Raw genomic sequence first — 20,886 nt, forward strand, 5'->3', positions numbered from 1 at the left:
CAGCGTCCCCTCGTCCTCACCGACACGTGACAGGACCTGCTGGCTGCTGACCCAGGCCCAGCGTCCCCTCGTCCTCACCGACACGTGACAGGACCTGCTGGCTGCTGACCCAGGCCCAGCGTCCCCTTGTCCTCACCGACACGTGACAGGACCTGCTGGCTGCTGACCCAGGCCCAGCGTCCCCTCGTCCTCACCGACACGACTGCACTTTGCGTGGCTCAGTGAAGTTCGTTGGCCCTATGAACCTTGATTTCACGGAAGGGGGCCGTGGACACAGTCTCGGCAACGAGAGGAAAGAGGGGCTGCCGGGTGGGCTTGCAGGAAAGGCGCGGCTCCCTGCGGCGGGTGGGTGGCCCGGCTGCTCGCTGCGTGGGTGCGGACACGAGGCCCACGAGCAGGACTGAGAGGCCGCAGAGAAGGCGGCCTGGCAGCGCCGCGGCCTCCGGGCCTCGTTAGGGAGAACGACTCCCCCTGCGTTCCTGTTCCGTGCGGCCCCCGCAGCCCTAACTGTGTGCGGGGCCCCGGCAGGCTGCAGCCGGGGGGCGACGCCTGCACCCAGGGCACCCTGATGCCTCCTTCCCAGCACGGCCCCTGCGGCCCCAGGAAAACCACGCTGCCCCCCGAAAGCCCTTCCTTTCTCCCCTCACACCCAGAGAGGCAGCCGTGGGCCCGGTGCTCACTCCTCGGGGCACCCGCCTCCCCCGGGGCCTGGCAGAGCGGCTGGCGAGAGAAGGGACAAGTGGTCTCAAAAGTCAGACAGAGAAGGGAGGAGACGCGGACACAGCCTCAGCGTGGGGGACCCCAGGGACGCGGCGCTGAGCGCAAGAGCCAGACACAGGACACACCCCGGCCGGTTCCACTCGCCGAGGCCCCCCTGTCCTCGGTCCCACGGAGACAGAGCGGATGGGGGTGCGGGGCCAGGGAGGGGCGTCAGCTGGGAGGGTGAGAAAGTTCTGGAGGTGGGCGGTGGCGCTGGCTGCACATCGTGAAGTACTTAATGCCCCTTAACTGCAGTTAGAAATGGCCAAGACGGTAACGTCGTGTAAGTCTTACCACGGTTAAAAAAGACAATGAACAACGAACGTGGCTGTAGCCATACTCCGGTTAATCATTAGCTCCAGTTCCCCCCACGCAGGTCAGGAAGCCAAGGCCTCCGCGGTCTCTCCAGGAAGGGCCCGGTCGGTCTGTCCCAGAGCAGGGGCCATAAACTGTTATCAGGGCTGTTGCCTGGGCCGACCTTGCCACCTTCCGCCACCTTCCGAGAACACGGCCTCCCTCCCTCGCAGAGCTGAGCCGCTCAGCCCTGAAAGCCCCTCCGGCTGAATTAACATTATCTGCCTGGGGGGCAGGGCACTGCCAGGCCTGGGGGGGGAGCGGTGCAGTCCCAGAGGGGCTCTCCTCCCCCGGGGGCTGGCAGCCTCCTCCTCAGCTGCAGGAGTGAGGCGCCCGCCTTTGGGGAGCCCCAGGGCCTGTCCCTCCTTTGCCCAGAACAAGGGGACAGTGGCCTGGGAGGGGCCAAGAGCCGGGCCCTGAGGCAGAGCTGCCTTTGGGACACACCGAGCCCTTCCTGGGGCAGGGTTCAAGGGGAACCCCTGTCGCCCTGCAGGGCTGCGGCCTCTCCCACGGCAGGGTGGTGGCCGGGCCCTCTGCCTCCCACCCCTTGTGCTCCGGTGCCCCCAGTGATCACACCCTGCCTGCTGCCCGCAGGGAAGGGAGCCGGCCCTCCTGGCTGGCTCTTCCCTCCCCCAGAGCACCCTCCGGGGCCTCCTCCCCTCCCGGGCCACAGCCATTCCTGCGGCTACGAAGCCACCTTCTCTCTCTGCTCAGACATCTCAGAGGCTTCTGGCCTCCTGCCTAGACACCCCATGTGCTTCCTCTCGTGCATGTGTTTCCAGGGATGGGGGACCCGGGGACCCGGGGGGTCCCATGGGCCCCGCTGAGTGGGCGGCCTGGTCCGGCTCCTGGCTGTGCCACTCACTGGCCGTGCTGGGCCCCTGGACGACCCTTGGCCTCCCTGGGCCTGAGTTTCCCCAACGGTGAGTGGACAGTTCCTGCTTTCTAAGGTGGCTGTGAGTTCACAGGAGGTGACATCGAAGCACTTAGAGGGGGGTCTCCTCCTGCCACTGCGCAAATCACTTTGAAATGGACCAAAGACCTACATTTAATAGCTAAAACCACACGACTCTTAGGAAAAAAGAGAGGGGAAAATCTTCATGACCTCGGCTTTGGCAATGGATTCTTAGATGTGACACCAAATATGAGCAACAACAAAAAAAGATAAATTGCCTCAAAATTAAAACCTTTTGTGCATCAATGGCCACTGTCAGGTTACTGAAAAGACAACCCACAGAGAAAGAGAAAATATTTGCAAGTCATATATCTGAAAAGGATTAATATCCAGGATACATAAAGAGCTCCTACAAATCAATGGCAAAAAACAAACCATGCAACTTAAAAGTGGGCAGAGAACTTGAATAGACATTTCTCCAAAAAAGATGTACAAGTGATCAATAAGCGCATGAAAAGATGTTCCACATCATTAGTTGTTAGGGGAAATGCAAATGAAAACCTCGATGAAAAACCATTGTGTATCCACCGGGATGGCTGTTACTAAAAACCACAAACAGACAAAAATGGAAAACCGAGTGATGGGAGTCCTCAGACATCGCCGTGGGAATGCACTAACCCACGAACCGGAAAACCTGCTGGGATTTTGGGTGGAATTGCACTGAACCATAGTTCAGTTTGGGAGGGATTGAAGTTGTGACAAGAACGTATTTTTAAATTCACGCATCTGATAGATCCCTCTAAGTACCTAGGCTTCTTTCGCTTCTCTCCAGAATTTTTTTATGGTTCTCTATGTAAATATCACGCACATCGTATGTTTGATATTTTTGATGCTTTTAAAAATGTCATTGTCTTTTGTTTCGTTTCTAATTTCTTGCTGATAATAGACGGAATTACAGCAGATTTTTGCATATTGACCTTGCAACTAGTGGCCCTGCTGAACACAGCCATTAATGCTAATAACTTATCTGTAGATTCTTTTAGAGATTTTACACCTTCAGCTATGTTGTTTTCATTTATTTTTTATTTTTTTTGAGACAGAGTCTCGCTCTGTTGCCCGGGCTAGAGTGAGTGCCGTGGCGTCAGCCTAGCTCACAGCAACCTCAAACTCCTGGGCTCAAGCGATCCTCCTGCCTCAGCCTCCCGAGTAGCTGGGACTACAGGCATGCGCCACCATGCCCGGCTAATTTTTTTCTATATATTTTTAGTTGTCCAGCTAATTTCTATTTTTTTAGTAGAGACGGGGTCTCGCTCTTGTTCAGGCTGGTCTTGACTCCTGACCTCAAGTGATCCTCCTGCCTTGGCCTCCCAGAGTGCTGGGATTGCAGGTGTGAGCCACCGCGCATGGCCCAAAAAGCACCTTTGCAGCAACGTCCGGAATAACGTCTGACCGAGTTCCTGGGCCCCATGGCCGGGCCACACTGCCACATCACACCAGCAGAACTGTCAGGGCTGTGACGATGGGCATGTTCCGCGTGAGGAGGGCTTAGGTCAAGGCTGAGCCTCCCAGGAGGGGGATGCAGAAGGCCGGAGTGAAGGGGCCAGAAGGCTGCACCCCACAGATCTCTTCCCGTGAGCCCAAGTTTTAGTAAATTCTACTAAATGTGAGAAATACTTCGTGGAAGTGTATTTTTACAGATAAAGTAAAGGGGCCAAGGGTTGGGACCTGGCTTGATTTTTCTGGGGGTGGCCATTTAGTTTTGAATGAAACAGTGGGAAGCGTCTGTGTGACCCACGCCGGTTCTCTCGCTTGGCCGTGAGTCACAGTCACCCGGGGGTCTTGTGGAAACAGACCACCGGTCCGGCCCAGAGTTTCTGATTCACGTCTGACAAGCTCCCAGGTGACGCTGTCACTGCCGGTCCAGGGACCGCACTCTGAGAATCGCTGTTTCCTGGGATGGAAACAGATTTCCGATGCAATAAAGAAAGAGGAACATGAATCGTTTGCAGGCGTGTGCGTTCTTTCTCGGCTTCGGATGCCAAGAGCCCTGGGCCCAAGCCTCTCTGCTCCTCCAGCAGCTTCCGTGGTTCCGAGTCTGGACACAGGGTGGTGCCATGTGCCCGCAGGTGGTCCTGCAGGCCGCGTGGCCGTCAGCGTTGTGAGGGGTGCACGCGTGTGGCGGGTCCCGCTCCTGACCAGGGACATGAGGTGTGTGCCGAGTGGTTGGAGAGGGTGACAGTGTGGGCAACAGGGCCACCTGCGTCCCCCGGAGATGGGGCGCACCTCCTGGTGCCGCCCTCTCCGGCACGAGCTGGGATGGGCCAGGGTGGGTCTGGTGGACCCCGAGCCCTCTCCAAACCTCAGTTTCCCCAGCTGCTCCATGGGCCTTCATCTCCACCCTTACCCCCGCTTGGCCTCGTTCCCTTTCTCCCAGGTCACATCATTTTCCTTCTAGCAAAGGGCAGACCCGGTGGAGGAGTCGTCTGGGCCTTGGGGACGCGGGGGGCTGTGCCACACTGCCCAGCCTGGGCAGCCACGGGTTGGGTGCTAGGGTTTGGTCTGAACAAGTGGTTCAAACTGGGGACTAAAAGCTGGGTTAGGAGGAGGACCAAACCTCACGGCTGTGGGTGGGGGCCCCAGCAGCCGCGTGAGTGGGGAGTGAGGAGGGCAGGCTTGTGTTTGGAAAGGTCAGGACGGGCAGAAGGCCCTCGGCGGGTGGTGGAGGAGCTGAGGCCGTCCGGTGGGAAGTGGCCTGGGAAGTCGTGCTGTCCCGGAGGGCGTCTCCCTCCTCCCCTCGCCCTGTCCTCCGCCCCGGGCCCCCCTCAGAGGCAGGCCGGGACCTACCTGGGAAAGAAGAGACAGCACTGGCCGGCTTTGATCCTCGGAACAGGCACTCAGACCCACAGGCTTATCCCAGACTGGACCCCAAAGCTATAATTAAAGGTTCAGGCGGAAGGGATTACAGAGGAGGGGCAGAGCCCAGCACTGCTGGAGGTAACGTTCAGGACACCCTCCTCCTCCGGCCACACAGGGCTTGGCTCCTTCCTGAGAAACCAAGGTACAGGAAGACCGTCTGGCCCAGGACCCGGGAAGGCGGGTGGACAGCCTAGACAGTAGTCCTACCTTTGGAGCAAACGTGCTTTCCCGGGAAGAACAAAAGCCAGACTGTGTTCCCAGTGGAATTTAACCACATCATCAATTTACCATTTCTAGGCAGACTTACAGAGGCACAATTGTCCCTGGTGAGGGTGGCAACCTGGCCAAATCTGGGGGTGCAGACAGTGACAATCCCAGTCAGGCATGGTGGCACGTGCCTGTAGTCCCAGCCACTCGGGAGGCTGAGGCAGGAGGATCGCTGGAGCCCAGGAATCTGAGGTTGCTGTGAGCGAGGCTGACGCCACGGCACTCTAGCCCGGGCAACAGAGTGAGTGAGACTCTGTCTCAAGAAAAAAAATAGAAAAGTATGTTATTACTGCCTATTTCATTGTGTAAAGCGGCCTATGAGGCATTCTGTCGTGTTCTAGTTTCTCAAATAAACCCTCTTTTAAAAATGTAAATAAGTATCTTTTAAATAATTTTTATATTATTTTTCCAGAATCATATTTTAGAATTTTGAGATTATGGCATTCAGGACTGTCTTTTGGGGTCGTGATCAGCCCCCATCTGGGACAAGGCAGGAGCCGGTGTGGGGTGCAGGGAGAGGTGGGGAGGGGCAGGGACAGGCTGGGCCGGCGGAGGTCGGGCCGCGCAGGCCTGGGGTGAGCAGGGCCTGCTGCCGGGTATCTAGCGAGGGTGAAGAGACTTGGCTGTTGCAACTGTCTGGGCTGCTGTGGGGAGGCGGGGGGTCGGCACAGCAAGAGCACACAGGGAAACTGAGGCAGGCGTGTGGACACTCTCGCGAGCAGCTGAGAAGGGACTGCAGAAGGCTGGGGGCACCCAGGGCCTTGGGCACTTGGCCACGAGGTGGGGATAAAGGCCAGCGGTCACAGAACCCAGTGACTGTGAGCGCCAGGAGCAGTCCGGTGCCGAGGCCGCCTGCACCGGCGCCAGGGGAGGTCCGGAGAGGGTGGGCTGCCCGCCTGGGGCCACCAAGGCCGGGCAGGGTCTGGGTGAAGCGGGTGAAAAGGCGGGTTCATCAGGCAGCAGCCACGGAGCAAAAGGCCGGAAAATTGACCTTTGCATTTGGTGGACGGTCAGGCGCTCGCTCGGGGCACAGGCTGCCTGGGTTCCGCTCTGAGAGAAGGTGTGAGTGAAACAGTCTCCCAGAGAGCAGGTAAACAAATTTACTCACAGGTGTTTGCCGGGGAAAGAATGAACAGCTCATCATCTGCAGAACAGAAGAGGTTTGGGCTGGAGCCCAACCAACCCAGCATGGCTGGCCCTGGCCACCTCGACCCCCCGGTGCGCCCCGAGGGCAGGGACTTGGGGTCGGACAGGGCCCCCTGCCCGCAGTGGGCCCCCAGAAAGTGCTGAACTTCTTCCCCCCAGGGCCGCCCACCAGCACGGAGGAGCAGAGCCCGCCCGGTCAGGCCGCATGTGTGGAGCCAGGCTCGGCACGCCGGGCTGCTCTGGGGCTGCTCGGGGCCACTCCGGCGGGCGGTGACGAGTCGGTTGGGAGTGAGCAGAGCTCAGGCAGGAATCCCTAAGGTAGAATTTTAAAGTAGCTCGACATAGCGCTGCATGGCGGATACGCCCGGCATTTATTTTACTTTAAAATTATGTCACTGTCCCCTCTTGCATTCTCAAACCTGACTTCCTTGGCCCTTGGTCACATCAGCGAGAGCAGGGCAGGGACTGCTGGTCTGAGGCCTGCTGTCACCCAGTTCCAAGCAGGCGTCCTTCCTGCCCAGCCCTGTGACAGGAGGGGACAGCTGTAGCTCCTGCTCCGGCTATAAAAAGCCCCAACACCCAAGTGAGCAGAGGACACTCGGGAGCCCAGCCGAGCTCAGGGAGGAGCCCAGCGCAGAACCATGCCCAGGCTGCCCCCCGCCCTCCGGCTGCTCCAGCCCCCGCTGCGGTGTTGGGTGGTTCCCAAGCTGCACGTCTCGGCCAAGCCGGCCAGGACCCCCACCTCCCCGGCAGTAAGTGACCCCCGAGGCAGCAGTGGGGAGTCCCGAGAACTCGGCCATTTCCTGGGTTTTGGGTGACACAGAGGTCTGGCTGGCAGAGGGGAGAGGCCGCCCTGGAGTCTGAATGCCAGGAACAGGGTCCCCCCAGTCCTCACCTGCAGGACGGCCCGCGGTGGGGAGGGGCCCACTCACCTTCCGGCAAAGGGCAAAGGGCGTGTGCCCCAGCTGCGCCTTCTGCCAGAGGGCAAGGGTGCGGCTGCTCCAAGGGTCAGGGGCGAGAACAGGGGAAAACTGAAACCCAAGTCGACCTTCTCCACTGCAGATTACGGGTGTCTCTGTTTCAAGCAGAAATAAGCCAAGGTCGTGAAGGTCATTTGCCCAAGGTCATGTGACTAAGCCCTGTGCCCAGACTGAGGTCTCTATCCTAGGCCAGATTTGCTTTTGAACGTCTGGGGGCTAAAGTCAAAAGGACCTGCCTGCAACCTGGCATGACTCAGCTCTGGGAAACGGGGATGGGGGCTGGGCCAGGCCCCGCTTCAGGGGGAAACTGAGTCAGGGTGACACCCGGCTCTGTGAGTCCAGCCACTGAGAACCCGGGCTCTGGGGGGGGTGGGAGGGGCACGGCCAGACGCAGCACCACCCGGCCTCTGGGCAGGGCTGCCACGTGGAGGGGGGCCCTGTGCTCGTCCACCCTCGACTTACAATCCTGCCGGTTTCTGCCCTCGGTGCGGCCCCCGACACGCAGGGCCCCCGACACGCAGGGCCCCGGGGAACCAGAGCGCAGGCACCGTGTCTGGGCGGGGACTCTGACGCCCGCCCAGCGTGAACCGCAGCCCTCCGAGGCGGCACAGGCAGCCGGGCAGGCTCCTGGCAGAGGAGGGGCTGTGACCAGCAGCCCCCACAGGGACAGAAGCCCCGGGCTGCGCCTGCTGAGGGCTGGAGGCTGCCAGCCTTGGCGATGACAGTGGTGACTCACTACAGTGACCCCACCACGGGAGAGGTCTGAAGCCAGAGACCACACGGCTGGGGAGGGAGGGGCAGGGCGGCTGAGTCCCACACGGTGGGACTCCGGGGACGGAGGGCAGGGGGACGGCTTCCCTCAGTGACGCGGCTGGGTGGACTTTGTGCTTTCCCCACTAGGAGCAGGCCGTGGGGCTCTCCATGATGTTCCTCAGCTTCCTGGTTCCTGCGGGCTGGGTGCTCAGCCACCTGGAGAGCTACAAGAAGAGCTCCACAGCGTGAAGCCTCCGCGGACGCCGGGCACAGGGCTGTGGTCGCATTAAAGCCTCCTTCCACCTGTGTTCACCGACTCTTCTTTGTGCGCCCCCCATGCCCAGACGGGGCCCCTCACGGTGGTTCCCTCGCCCCTCGCCCCGCGCCGTCCCAGGGCCAGCTCACTGGGCCACAGCAGCCGCAGGCTCTGCATGCCGTGTGGTGGCCAGGGTGTGGACGCCTGTCAGCGGGGACCTGTGGGCTGGAGCACAGGGCAGACGCCCGGCTCGCCGAGGGCAGATGGGACCAGCTTCCTCGGTCCTCAGGGCCAGGCTCCGCGCCCCCGGACCTGCCGGGAGAGCAGGGCCGAGGCCAAAGCCCCCACGACCTCCCTGGGGTCCAGCTCATGCTTTTTCACCAGGCGAGGGCTGACCTGGGAGCTGAGCCCAAGGAAGCAGAACCACAAAAAGAACAAAGCAAAGGTGTTTATTGTAGGGACGTTCTCGAGCCACATTGCAAAAGGTGTTCGCAAAGGTAGATGCAGACGGAGATCAACCTTGGGGGCCTGTCCTCCGACGGAGGGCCACTTCCTCCCTCGTCAAACTGAGACCTGGGGACCCCTCTCCCCGCAGGGGAGACCCACGAAGGCGCCGTCTCCCTGTTTTCACAGCAAGTCTCCACTCCACATGGGACCCAACCCCCACCCAAACTCAATGCGAATCTTCTCAGCAGCCAGTGTCACCTGCCGTAGAAACGCTGCCTCCAGGCAGGCAGGCAGGCAGGCAGGGCCTAGGTGAGGATGTCGTGGGCCTGGTGCTCCACCAGCATCTCCATGCTCTTCACGTCGGTGCACCAGAACTCCAGGCGGTCCTTCATTCCCTTGATCTGCAGTGGAAGCAGGGCCACGGGCGTTGAGACACGCGCGAGTCACAGGCCAGGCGGCCAAGGCCGCAGCACGTGCTGGCAGCTCTGACCAGGACATCTGAGCCAGGCGGGGGTGGGGGCTGGGCTCAGAGGACTGCCCGGTCAATTCTTACCAAAGGACATTTTTATAAAATCTTGCAGGAAAGAAAGCAGAGGAAACCCAGTGGTCGGATTTCCAGCCGACGTGAACAGGACGGATGGGGCTCAGATCACAGGACAGGGGCGTGACTGCGGGGGGCCCCGACCTTAGGATTAACAGGCCTCTCAGCACAACCAGCACTGTTGTCGTCATAAGCTTTTAAATGCAGGGTTCAAATCCCCGACTTACGTTCTATCAGGCTCTTAGAGAAACCCGACAACAGTAATACGTTCTCCAAACCCTCCTGTCTAACAGCCGTTCCCTCCCAAATGGCTTCCCTCCAAGGGAAACGAAGGACACAGACACAACTCAGAAAACCCACCAAGTGAAGTGTGGGTTTCAATCACGTCACCTGCTGCAAATCCAACACGCGGGGCTGCACCCAGGTCATGTGGACGCGCCTATCCACCTCGTCTATGCTGCCTCGCACCAGCCCCGCCGACAGGGCCTTCATCACCAGCAGCTCCACCTGTGCGGGGGAGGGGCTCGCGTAAGGCGCCCGGACACACCAGGGACTCGGTGGCTCTGAGACTCGGGAGCCGTTTCCCCTGTCGTCCCTGACCGTCTGGGGAGCAGAACGCTCACACCAGAGTCCTGCCTCCTCCTGGTGGCAGCTCTGCCCCCGTGACATCCTGAGTCCGGGGACCGTACCTCATTCACTGTGATTTTGGCACTTTTGGCAATTTCTTCAAAGGTGAGTTGTCTGTGGTTGGCAGGTCGTGTAAAAGTCATCTGAAAAAAATTGTCATTATTTAAAACTATTTTTCCAAATAAAAATTGTCAGAGAACTAACTGATTAGGATACATTTGTCAATTCTTGCTCTGAAAATAGAAATCATCGTATTAGTACCCCCAACATTATAAGTTTCCTAATATTGGTCACGTGTCCTGCTAAGAACAATGTTTCCATACTTAGATAAGGTTAACGGTGAAAATAAGCTTTACTGGGTTTTCTAACGATAACCATCATTCGGTCCCTGAATGAGCACGTGAGGCCCGATGTGGGCCACCACTCGGTGTGAACCAAAACACAGGGCCCGTGTCCTCACGAAGCTGAACCCCAGTGTGGGCAGACGGGCGCGCACACGGACGGGCGTGGCTGTGCCGCGAGGAGGAGCCGTGCTAGGGTCGGGGGAGCAGCCGTTGCATTTCGGCTCAGCCGCCGGGAGACCTGAGGAGGGGTCGTCTGAGCTCAGCCCCATTACAAACTTCAAACGCAAGTGCTGCTGAAGGGAAGTGGAGGGTGGCAGGGTGGCAGGGGCAGAAGTGTCACTGAGGTTCTAACCTGCGCTCGGGAGGCCTGCAGTGTGCAGCGTGCAGCCTGCAGGACCTCACCTGGCCGGGCCCACAGAAGAGCAGCTCCGGCATGCGCTTACCTCCATGAGGCACAGCAACTGGATCTTCCGCAGAAGCTGCGCTTCGTTCGCCGCCAAGTCAGGCTGTAAAGTGCAGAAAGACAGAACGTCGCCGTCCACGTTTGTGCTGATTAGTTTCCTAACCTGGGCTCTGGAATTCTCTCCACCACAGCACGCTGAACAGAAAGCAACTGGGCAGGTCCAAACAGCTCACGCTGTAGCTACTTCTGGGACACCTTCTGTGAGACCCCCCAACCCAGCACGGACGAAGGGCCCTTGCTCTAGTCCATCCTCTCAGAACACCCCCTACGCTTGCCCCGCAGCCCTGGGCCAGATCTTGCGGCCACCTAACCCCTCAGCTCCTGCTCTGAGAGAGCAGGGACCTGCCTGTCTTCGTCTCTCCCCCCTCCTCCCCCCCCCCCCGCCCCGTGTGCCCGGCGTCTCCTCCCCGTGTGCCCGGCGTCGCCTCCCCGTGTGCCCGGCGTCTCCTCCCCGTGTGCCCGGCGTCTCCTCCCCGTGTGCCCGGCGTGCAGCTCAACCAACATCTGTTGGATCAGTGAATGAACAGCGCGTCTGGAGACCCACCTGCTGGCCCCAGGCCGTCTTCAGCGTCTGGAATCTCTCCACGTTGCCACTGTTGAAGGCGTAGAGGGTGTCGATCAGCCACTGCCGCTCCGTGCTCCTCAGCGACTCCAGCACAGGGTGCATGAGCTGTGGGGACGGGCGGTCAGCGGAGAGAAAGGCCGGTCTCCCCCTTGTTAAAGAGGCCGAGCCCAGGACCAACTTACGAGTTCTCCGAAGTTAAAAACTCCCTCGCCGAGAAGTCCCGCCAGTCCCAGCGTGAAGGCTCTCTCCTGCTGCTCGGACACTGAGTGGCAACACAGGCCCGGTTACGACAGTCAGTCCCGCTGGGCTTTAAAAATCTCACGGAACAAAGAGGTAAAGAAACCATTCTTTGGAATGGTTAAACTACAAAGCCTAACATCAGCCACCTCTTCTCAAGTACTGGATTGACTTAGGGAACCATACGAGTTTTGTGGGAAGCACAGCCATTTATGACTTTTGTCCTAAATTTATGTGAATCTTCCCGTATTTTCAGCCTGTACTGCTTCCTAGAGTAACGAGTCCCTAAATCCTTACCGGCTGTGGGAAGTAGCGCTACCTCTTATTTTATTTATCTTCACATTACCGAATTTAGCCTCTTTCTAGTCTAGAATTAATGTACTTTCTGTTCCTATAGAGCAAGTCCTGTATTCCCTTGACCACATTAGTTGCTCTTCTTAACACACTTTTCTCGAGATACAGTAGCCAGAACTGCATCAACACTTTTAAGTGTTGCTGGTCTCGTGAGCCTCAATAGTATGTTGTGAGAAACATCTAAAACATGCTAAAAATCTCTTTTCTAAAAACACATTTCTTATACTTTCCCCCAAACCCACTGGTCACTTTTATTTCCACACTCGAATCCTTCGAAGGTTTTGTAATTTATTCCCAGAAGTCTGCAATTTCAGATTCCAGAACCAGGGTCTCAGCTGCAGGGGTGGGGTGGTTGGAAGGGACGTACATCCTGTACTTCCTGCAAAAACCTCTGACCTGGGCAGTGAGACCCTAGAGAAGGAACGGGAGAGGGGCTGGGAGGAATTAGCTGCATTTTCAGCTGAATTAAATGCCAGAGACAAATATAATGTGGAAACCAAAGCTTAAACAAATCTTCCCACCTTTGCTTCAAAAGAGGACGAATCCATCTGAGTGATGTCTGAGACCTGTCACCTCACGCACCCCACGTCGCTACGTCTGGGGAACACGCCCGTGTCACACGGACTTCCACGGCCCACGTTACCTGGCAGGTCCTTGATGTCCACACAGCCCAGAAAGCGCAGAGCGTCTTTGTAGTAGGACGCGTGGTTCCCGATGGTTTGATAGTATTTACTGGAGAGATCGTAGAAACGGCTGTGAACTGAGGTCACACCGGGGAGGTTGTTGAGCATTTCTTCAACATCTTCAATTGTTTCCTACACAAAGGAGGAAAATCGTCTTTCTTTTTAACTTAAAAGGTTTTTAAAGTAATACATCACAAGATAAAGAGTATAAACCACAGGCATGGTGCGGTGGCTCATGCCTGTAATCCCAGCACTTTGGGAGGCCGAGGCGGGAGGATTGGTTGAGGCCAGGAGTTTGAGACCAGCCTGGGCAATACTGAGACCCCATCATCACAAAAAAAAAAAAAAAAAAAAAAAAAAAAAATTATCCGGGTGTCGTGCCGCATGCCTGTAGTCCCAGCTACTTGGGAGGCTGAGGCAGGAGGATCCCTTGAGCCCAGGAGTTTGAGGTTGCTGTGAGCTAGGCTGACACCACGGCACTCTAACCTGGGCAACAGAGCAAGAACCTGTCTTAAAAAGAAAAGTATAAATCACAAAGGCAAAGATTGATCAATGTGACCACATTAAAATGAAAAACTTCAATTCATTCAAAAGACAGAAAAAAAGTACGAAGCCAAGGTACAGACTAGGAAGCAACATTCACAGCACAGGAAACCAATCAGGAATCCTGACCAAGGAAACGTAAGGAACTCCCACACGCGATCAGGTGACAAGCAGCACTGCAGAAAAATAGGCAAAAGACATTAACAGGCAACTGACGGAACTGGAGATATGACCGGAACAGGCAATAATCCGCTAGTAATTGAGAAATGCAAATTCAACCCCCCGCGAGACGTTACTTCCCTTCCCTCAGACCAGCAAGAGTCCAACAGTGTGAAAGTATGAAGTGTGGGGAATTCAGAGCTTTGGGAGTGTCGTACACTGCCGTGGGGGCACAAGCCACCTTGGAGAAACACCTGGCAACGTCTGATAAAGGTGCAGGTGTGTGGGCTCATACCTGCAGTCTGCAGGAGCGTACCCTGGTGAGATTCTGCCCGTGCACACAGGGACCAGGCACAGAAATACTAGTAACAGCAATACTTGAAATAGAAAAAACAGGCAAGATGCCCTCCGCAGGAGACTGGACACGTATGCTGTGAAGCACACAGGGGAATGCCACACACAAGTAAAAACGCACTGGTTACACACGTCCACACGGCGGCTCTGACGCCTAGTGCGGAGCCAGTGTGTTGGAGCGTACTCAGCACAGGACACACACACAGCAGGGAGGGAGCCTCGCCCGCACAGTGGCCGAAGGCCGTGGGAGCCCGGCGGAGCTGCTGCGTCCCTGGGCTGCGGGGGACCCACGGACCACAGCTCTCTGCGGTGACGTAAAGCTTCTGGCACGTACGAAATATTTAAACAAAATGCCATAGCTGTGCACGTAGGGCTAAGACTGAGAGGCAGCAAACGACAACAAGTGTTTCTAGGGCAGTGAGAACACGAATACTTTTAACCCCAAAACTGTCTTTACTACTACGACCACCAAAACCAACACACACCCGCGCAGAGCCCGGTTAAACAAGGTGAACTGACCACACGGGCTGGCCTCACTGCCACCCAACCCACACCTATCCCAGACTGCACTAAAATGAACGTAAGAACCCAGACAGGAAACTTCAGCAACACTGAGGAGGCAGAAGGACCACGGAGGCGCAGCCCACGACCTGTCGGTGGGGAGTAGGCTGACTGCGGGCGAGGGGACACCCGGGCTTCACGCCGGCAAGGCCACGTGGAGTGACAGGCGGGGGCTGCGGCCGTGCAGGGGGGCTTTCGTTCAAGGGTAACGGGCGTCACATCTCAGCAATTTAAATGGTTTTGAAAAAAAAACTATACATATACACACAGAATAAAGCAAAAGTGGTAAAAGGTTAACAACGGGAAATCTAGGGGTTCTTTGTGTTATTTTTGCAACTTTCCTGTTATTTAAAAATACTTTTAAATAGACACTTTTGACTGTGATAAACAACTTTTTAAACTAAAGATAAATCCATATTACGGTGATCTCACCTTTGTGACCTGCAGGTCCCCGATGTTTAATTTCAGAGCTCCAATTGCTGTTTTACAAAGAATCACTGCCTCGTCACTACTTTTGACCTAAAGACACCAAAAAACAGAGAATCTCAGAAATGTGGGCAGCGGACTAACAAAGTCAGTCAGCTACCTGTACATTAGCTTAACTTTCATGACCAGAGACGCTGTGGTCCCTAAAGGTGTGGACAGAGAGCACTGCCACAAACTGTAAGGCACATATATTCTAAAAGGTATTGCTTAAACTTCACGTTTACCTTCTCACGAGTCTTTTCCAGAAAAGTAAGAGCCACATTAGGATCTAGAAAAGAAAGGAATAAAGTCAGAAGAACCACGAACAGAGCACCTTTATAGACTAGTTTTACCAACCAAGACACCTTCAGGTAGGATAACCTTTAGTTTAGACCATGAGGTATAATACAAACATAACTTAAAATCACATATATATATAATTTTTTTTTTTTTTTTGAGACAGAGTCTCACTCTGTTGCCCTGAGTAGAGTGCCATGGCTCAGCCTCGCTCACAGCAACCTCAAACTCCTGTGCTCATGTGATCCTCCTGTCTCAGCCTCCCGAGTAGTTGGGACTTCAGGTGTGCACCATGATGCCCAGCTAATTTTTCTATTGTTAGTAGAGACGGGGTCTCACTCTTGCTCAGGCTGGTCTCAAACTCCTGAGCTCAAGCGATCCTCCAGCCTTGGCCTCCCAGAGTGCTGGGATTACAGGTGTGAGCCATGTCTGGCTGCCATTTTGTTTTTATAAGCTAAAAACCTTCTATTGTCTATTAAAATACAAAAGTTCAATTACCTTACATTTCATGAGCATTTTAACTACCATTTGGATCTGCTCGTTGACGAAACAAAGTGGGACTTACCAGTCATCTGTCTAACGACATGAAGAATGATTTCTACCAGAGACAAAGGATTCACCCTGAAATAAAAACCACCAGTCTTTGAAGGTCAATGAATATCGATACACTCATTTTCAAAGTAAAAAACTGACAAAAGGGTTTTACCTGTGTTCAAATTCACTGATGAAGTTTTCATAAAGCTGTGAAACCAAAATATGGAGAGAAATTATAGGATGTCTTCCAGTCTGCAAAAATCAAGACCTGCCAAACATTGTTTTTAGTTAAACAATAATCAATGTTATCAAGCTATGATTTTGCAAACCAAAATGCCCATCACACAGTAAGCAATGCATAAATGTTTGCTTAATGACAGGAGACCCATAGTAAGCTTGTTTAAGTTCACATAAATGATCACCAACGGATTAGTAAAGACAATTAGGATTTCTTTCTAGCTTTGGGAATTGGAGCACAGACCTACAAGAATCTCCTGAAGACCTACCCCTATATTCTTTCTCCAAGGTACTCTAAGTAAAATAGATCACCAGTTTGAAATGTTCGCTAACCAAACAGAATGGAGTGCCTTCAGATTTCAGAAGGTTAAGGCTAATTATGTAGCATTATCCAATTTCTTAGGCATTCAGCACACACTTGAGCACTTCCTCAGACTCTATGCTAAGTACTATACGTAAATGATGTGTCTTTGAGTAGCTCCTGGCCTAGTGGAGAAAACAATCTTTTTTTTTTTTTTTGAGACAGAGTGTCGCTTTGTTGCCCAGGCTAGAGTGAGTGCCGTGGCGTCAGCCTAGCTCACAGCAACCTCAAACTCCTGGGCTTAAGCAATCCTACTGCCTCAGCCTCCCGAGTAGCTGGGACTACAGGCATGCGCCACCATGCCCGGCTAATTCTTTTTTCTATATACATTTTAGTTGGCCAGATAATTTCTTTCTATTTTTAGTAGAGACGAGGTCTCGCTCATTGCTCAGGCTGGTCTCGAACTCCTGACCTTTAGCGATCCACCCGCCTCGGCCTCCCAGAGTGCTAGGATTACAGGCGTGAGCCACTGCGCCCGGCCAGAAAACAATCTTTAAACAAATAAATGACAATACCGTGAGTTCAAGAGCAAGAAGGAAAAAAAAAAAAAAAAAGGCACAGCCTAAGGGAGAGGCTGCAAAGAAGGTTATTCCAGAAGCGGTAACACTGCGTTTCAAGGAATGAAGAGCAGTTAGACAGAAGGACATCTGGCCGGGCGCGGTGGCTCACGCCTGTAATCCTAGCACTCTGCGAGGCCGAGGCGGGTGGATTGCTCAAGGTCAGGAGTTCGAGACCAGCCTGAGCGAGACCCCGTCTCTACTAAAAATAGAAAAACATTATAAGGACAACTAAAAATCTATATAGAAAAAATTAGCCGGGCATGGTGGTGCATGCCTGTAGTCCCAGCTACTCGGGAGGCTGAGGCAGGAGGATCGCTTGAGCCCTGGAGTTTGAGGTTGCTGTGAGCTAGGCTGACGCCACAGCACTCCAGCCTGGGCAACAGAGAGAGACTCTGTTTCAAAAAAAAAAAAGAGATATTATGAATTATCTATTACAATGATATAGAATCTTAGGGAACAAGTATTAAGACAGTTCTCATTTATCAGTTTTTCACATAATCTAGAAGATAGAATGCCCAGCAAAATCTCTAGGCTTATAGATAATTATAAGTTCCTTTGAGTACTAAAATGTCAAATTGATAGGTATAAACCACAAGAAAACCTTATGAGCTCAGGTGGTGGGGTAGTCAGGTGGTCAGCTTCACTGTGAGTAAATATAATGTACTTAGGAGAAATAACTCAAGCTATAATTATAAGCTAGCTGTCAGTTACCATGCTGGCATAAATCTCTGATTCATTCAGAATCAAAGAAAGGCATCAGAGAGTAAGATGTCGCAAAAGACTTCACAGAGCAGGCTTCCGATGAGCAAACCTGTGAGGGTCTGTCAGGCGGTCTGGGGGAGGCCAGGAAAGAATACGAATTTTTTTTGTTGAGAAAATTCTAAAAGTGCTCTATCACACAGGCAGCATGATATTATGCAGGACTCCCCCTCTGATCCCGCCCACCCTCCACCAAAGCACAAAAGGTGCTCTGTCTTTCACACCACCCAGGACAGAAAGCGTCCGGCAAGCAGGCAGAGTCAGCATGGGCGAGCGGAGAGACGGCGGTTATCTGAAAGATTCCTGTGGTGATCCTCCTCTACGTCCTGCCTGCCCTCTAACTGGTTTGGAACTTTTAATTTTTGCATAACAGTTTCCCAAAAGTAGGGATCCTCCTCTACGTCCTGCCCGCCCTCTAACTGGTTTGGAACTTTTAATTTTTGCATAACAGTTTCCCAAAAGTAGGGTACTAAAAAACAACAACAACAGACAAACAAACAAAAAACCAAAACAGTCTATGAATAATAAGATACCGGGGCATGCTATAACAGAGCATGCTAGAATTTTAGAAGAAGCCAGAATGTTTGCGTTTAAATCCTCTTCTGTCACTTATTACCTATGACCTATGATAAGTTACTTAATCTGCTTCTACATTAAAAAAAGGACAAAAATAGTAGTTACCTCCTAATATTCTTACGAAAAATGAAAGTAAATATATAAAGCATTTAGAACAGTACCTGACTCAAAAAGATTGCTGAATAATGGGTATAGTTTATTATCATAAAGCCCATCTATTATTTTAGAAAGTCCTTGAGCACATTCATACAGCCTGACCCAACAAGGTAAATTACTTACCTTAATGAGACCATCTCCTTGAGCAAAGCACGGATCCTGCACAAAGTCAAGCACCTGAAGCGTCAGCTGATGCCACAACCTGAAAAACATAAGGCCCTTGAGACTTAAAAACTGATATCCAGTCACAGGCACTTGCAGCCTTGCCAGTCCAACCACGCAACAAATACAGGTCGAGCATCTCTGATCCAAAACTCCAAAATCAGATGCTCCAAAATTCAAAACTTGTTGAGCACTAACATGAGGTTCACAGGAAATGCTCATTGGAGCATTTCAGATTTTGGATTTTTGGATCAGGGATGCTGAACCAGTAAATATATAATGCAAACATTCCAAAATCCAAAATACTTCTGCTCTCAAGCATTTCAGATAAGGTATATTGAACCTGTACTAACTACTAATAGTCTCTACTGTGTAGCAGAAAGAATGCTAACACAGAAGCTAATTCCTCAATTCCTTTCCTGGCCTTGCTACTCATTGGTTATGTCACCTTCAGATCACCTCACTTCTCTAAGACTCAGTTTTCCCACCTATGAAATGGAGGACACCTTTCTAGATGATCTCAAAGGGCTACTGTGAGGTTCGATTGGAAACCAGAACTTTGAAATCATACAGATCTAAGTCGAAACCCCAGCTCTTCTACTTACTAGCTGAGTATCTCAGGGAAGGTGATTAAACTGAGCTTCAGTTTCCTCATCTGTGAATGGGATAAACAAAGGATTAAATGAGCTAATATATAGAAAACCACTAGGACAGTGACGTAGCACTTAATCCAAAAACCAAAGGCCAAGATTTAATAATGCAGATAAAATGCTTGGAAAAATACAAAGTACTACTCAACACAAGCAATTATTTGCCAAACACTAATAATTTGCTCTCAAAAACTGCCAAGAGCAGAAGGCTGCTGAATGCTGAACATCGTCAAAACATGTATGGAATATCTGTGAGAAAGGTAGTATGTTAAATGCCAGAGTTGTTAACAGGGAAGTACCCACAGGAGGCGTTATTTTCCTATGGAACAGTTCTAGCCCAATGCTAGCAATTTATTCTACTCATTTTAAAAGACGTTGGTGCTCAGTAGCAACAATTTAATCGTTCTGAAAGTCATCCCATTTCTAAGCAAACCCAAACTCCAAGATCTCTCTAGGGGCACAAAGCCCAGCGTGAAATACAGTGGAAAGTGGGGACGATGGGAGAGGGGGCAGTGGCTGACCCGTCCAACCAGTTGCAGAACCAAAAGAAAACAAAACCGCACTGTCGTCTGGTTTGTCCGCTCCAGACCGCGAGAAAGGTAACTGTATATACGGCCACACTGTGACAAGGCTAAGTACAAGCCACCAGGATCTGTTTCCCAAAAGGGGGTGTCAACCTAGGCCTGGAAGTGTTTGCTTGTTTGGAATTGAGAGCTCAAATCACAGGCCATCGCTGAACCCTCTCGGTGGGACCGGAAGGGAGGTCAGAAGTCTCAGCCGCAGAACTTCGGTTAGGAAAGCAGGGAATCCTAGACCCAGACGTCCTGGCTACAGGTTTGCTCCTTCGTCCCCGTGGGCGGTCACCCCTTTCGCTCCGCGGCCCTGCCCCTCGGATTCCTCAGCCCACCTCCCGGCCTCGCCCGGCCCCACTCAGGCCTCCCCACTCCGGCCTGGGCGCCCTCGGCCCATCAACGCCCGGCCCCTCTGCCTCGCTCTGTCCCCGGGACCCGGGGCTCACTTTTTCGTGTAGAGCTCCTCCAGACGATGCCACACGGCAGGCTGCCCGGGCCCGGAGCTCTGGCTCTGCTGTAAGAAGCCCGGTACGTCCTTCATGTCTGCGGGAAGACCCCGGGCACAGGCACCACCTAAACGTCAACGCTGCGGGGATGGCGGCCGGAAATGCTCACTCACTTCCGGCGCCGCGCGGCGCGGGGCATGCCGGGAGCGCCGAGGCAGGCGGCGGCCCTCTGGTTGTCAGGGTAACGGCGTGCCCGGCGCTGCGGGTGAAATCCTCTGCCCGGTCCTCCCGCGCACCGGGCCGTGCCAGGAAGGCGATGAAGAGTGTGGGGCCTGCGGTCCTGTCGGCCGTCGCCTGGCCTCGTGGCGTGAGCCTTCGAGAGCCGCAGTTTCTCCCCCTCACACGGGGATGGCAACGGTGCCTTCGCAGTGGTGTCGCAAGTGTAAATGTAATGCTTGACCCCAGGAAGCGCTCCGGGAGTATTAGTTATCATCACTATCCCGGCGGAAAGATGGCCGAGCGCAGGGCAGAGAGAGCAGGCTCCTGATTTGGTCTCTCGGGTGAAAGGTCAGAGACTAGGCCAGGGAACTGCCCCCACTGGGGGCGCCAGGGGCGGGAACCAGGCGCCGTGGGGCAGGCGCGGGGCGGGGCTGGGACACTCTGGGCGGGGCCTGCGCGGGGGCTGGGCCGGGGCGGGCCCGAGGACTCCGGCTACAGGAACATGGCACTGTGGGGCTGGGGCGGGGCTGTGGCGCTCTGGGCGTGGTCTGAGCGGGGGCGGGGCCCGCGCGGGGGCGGGGCCGAGGAGACCCGTGGACTCCGGCTGTGGGAACATGGCGCTGTGGCCTGGCGCGGGGCGGGGCTGTGGCGCTCTGGGCGTGGTCTGCGCGGGGCCGGGGCCGAGGAG

At 54.3% G+C, this 20,886-nt stretch overlaps 1 protein-coding gene across 1 annotated transcript; it reads right to left on the reverse strand.

Moving 5' to 3' along the window:
- Window positions 1-8,684: 8,684 nt before the first annotated feature.
- PSMD13 (proteasome 26S subunit, non-ATPase 13) lies at window positions 8,685-20,149 on the reverse strand. The gene is made up of 13 exons (XM_069471912.1): window positions 19,980-20,149; window positions 18,273-18,351; window positions 15,673-15,707; window positions 15,532-15,587; window positions 14,915-14,958; window positions 14,637-14,723; window positions 12,548-12,719; window positions 11,496-11,575; window positions 11,293-11,418; window positions 10,729-10,791; window positions 10,004-10,084; window positions 9,705-9,821; window positions 8,685-9,174 (listed from the first exon to the last, which is right to left on the reverse strand). Exons 1-13 carry the CDS (start codon window positions 20,072-20,074, stop codon window positions 9,079-9,081), a joined length of 1,131 nt encoding a protein of 376 aa, XP_069328013.1. The 5' UTR covers window positions 20,075-20,149; the 3' UTR covers window positions 8,685-9,078.
- Between the last annotated feature and the right edge of the window lie 737 nt (window positions 20,150-20,886).

The sequence above is a fragment of the Eulemur rufifrons genome, chromosome 6 (genome assembly GCF_041146395.1).
Source record: "Eulemur rufifrons isolate Redbay chromosome 6, OSU_ERuf_1, whole genome shotgun sequence".
Lineage (NCBI taxonomy): Eukaryota > Metazoa > Chordata > Mammalia > Primates > Lemuridae > Eulemur > Eulemur rufifrons.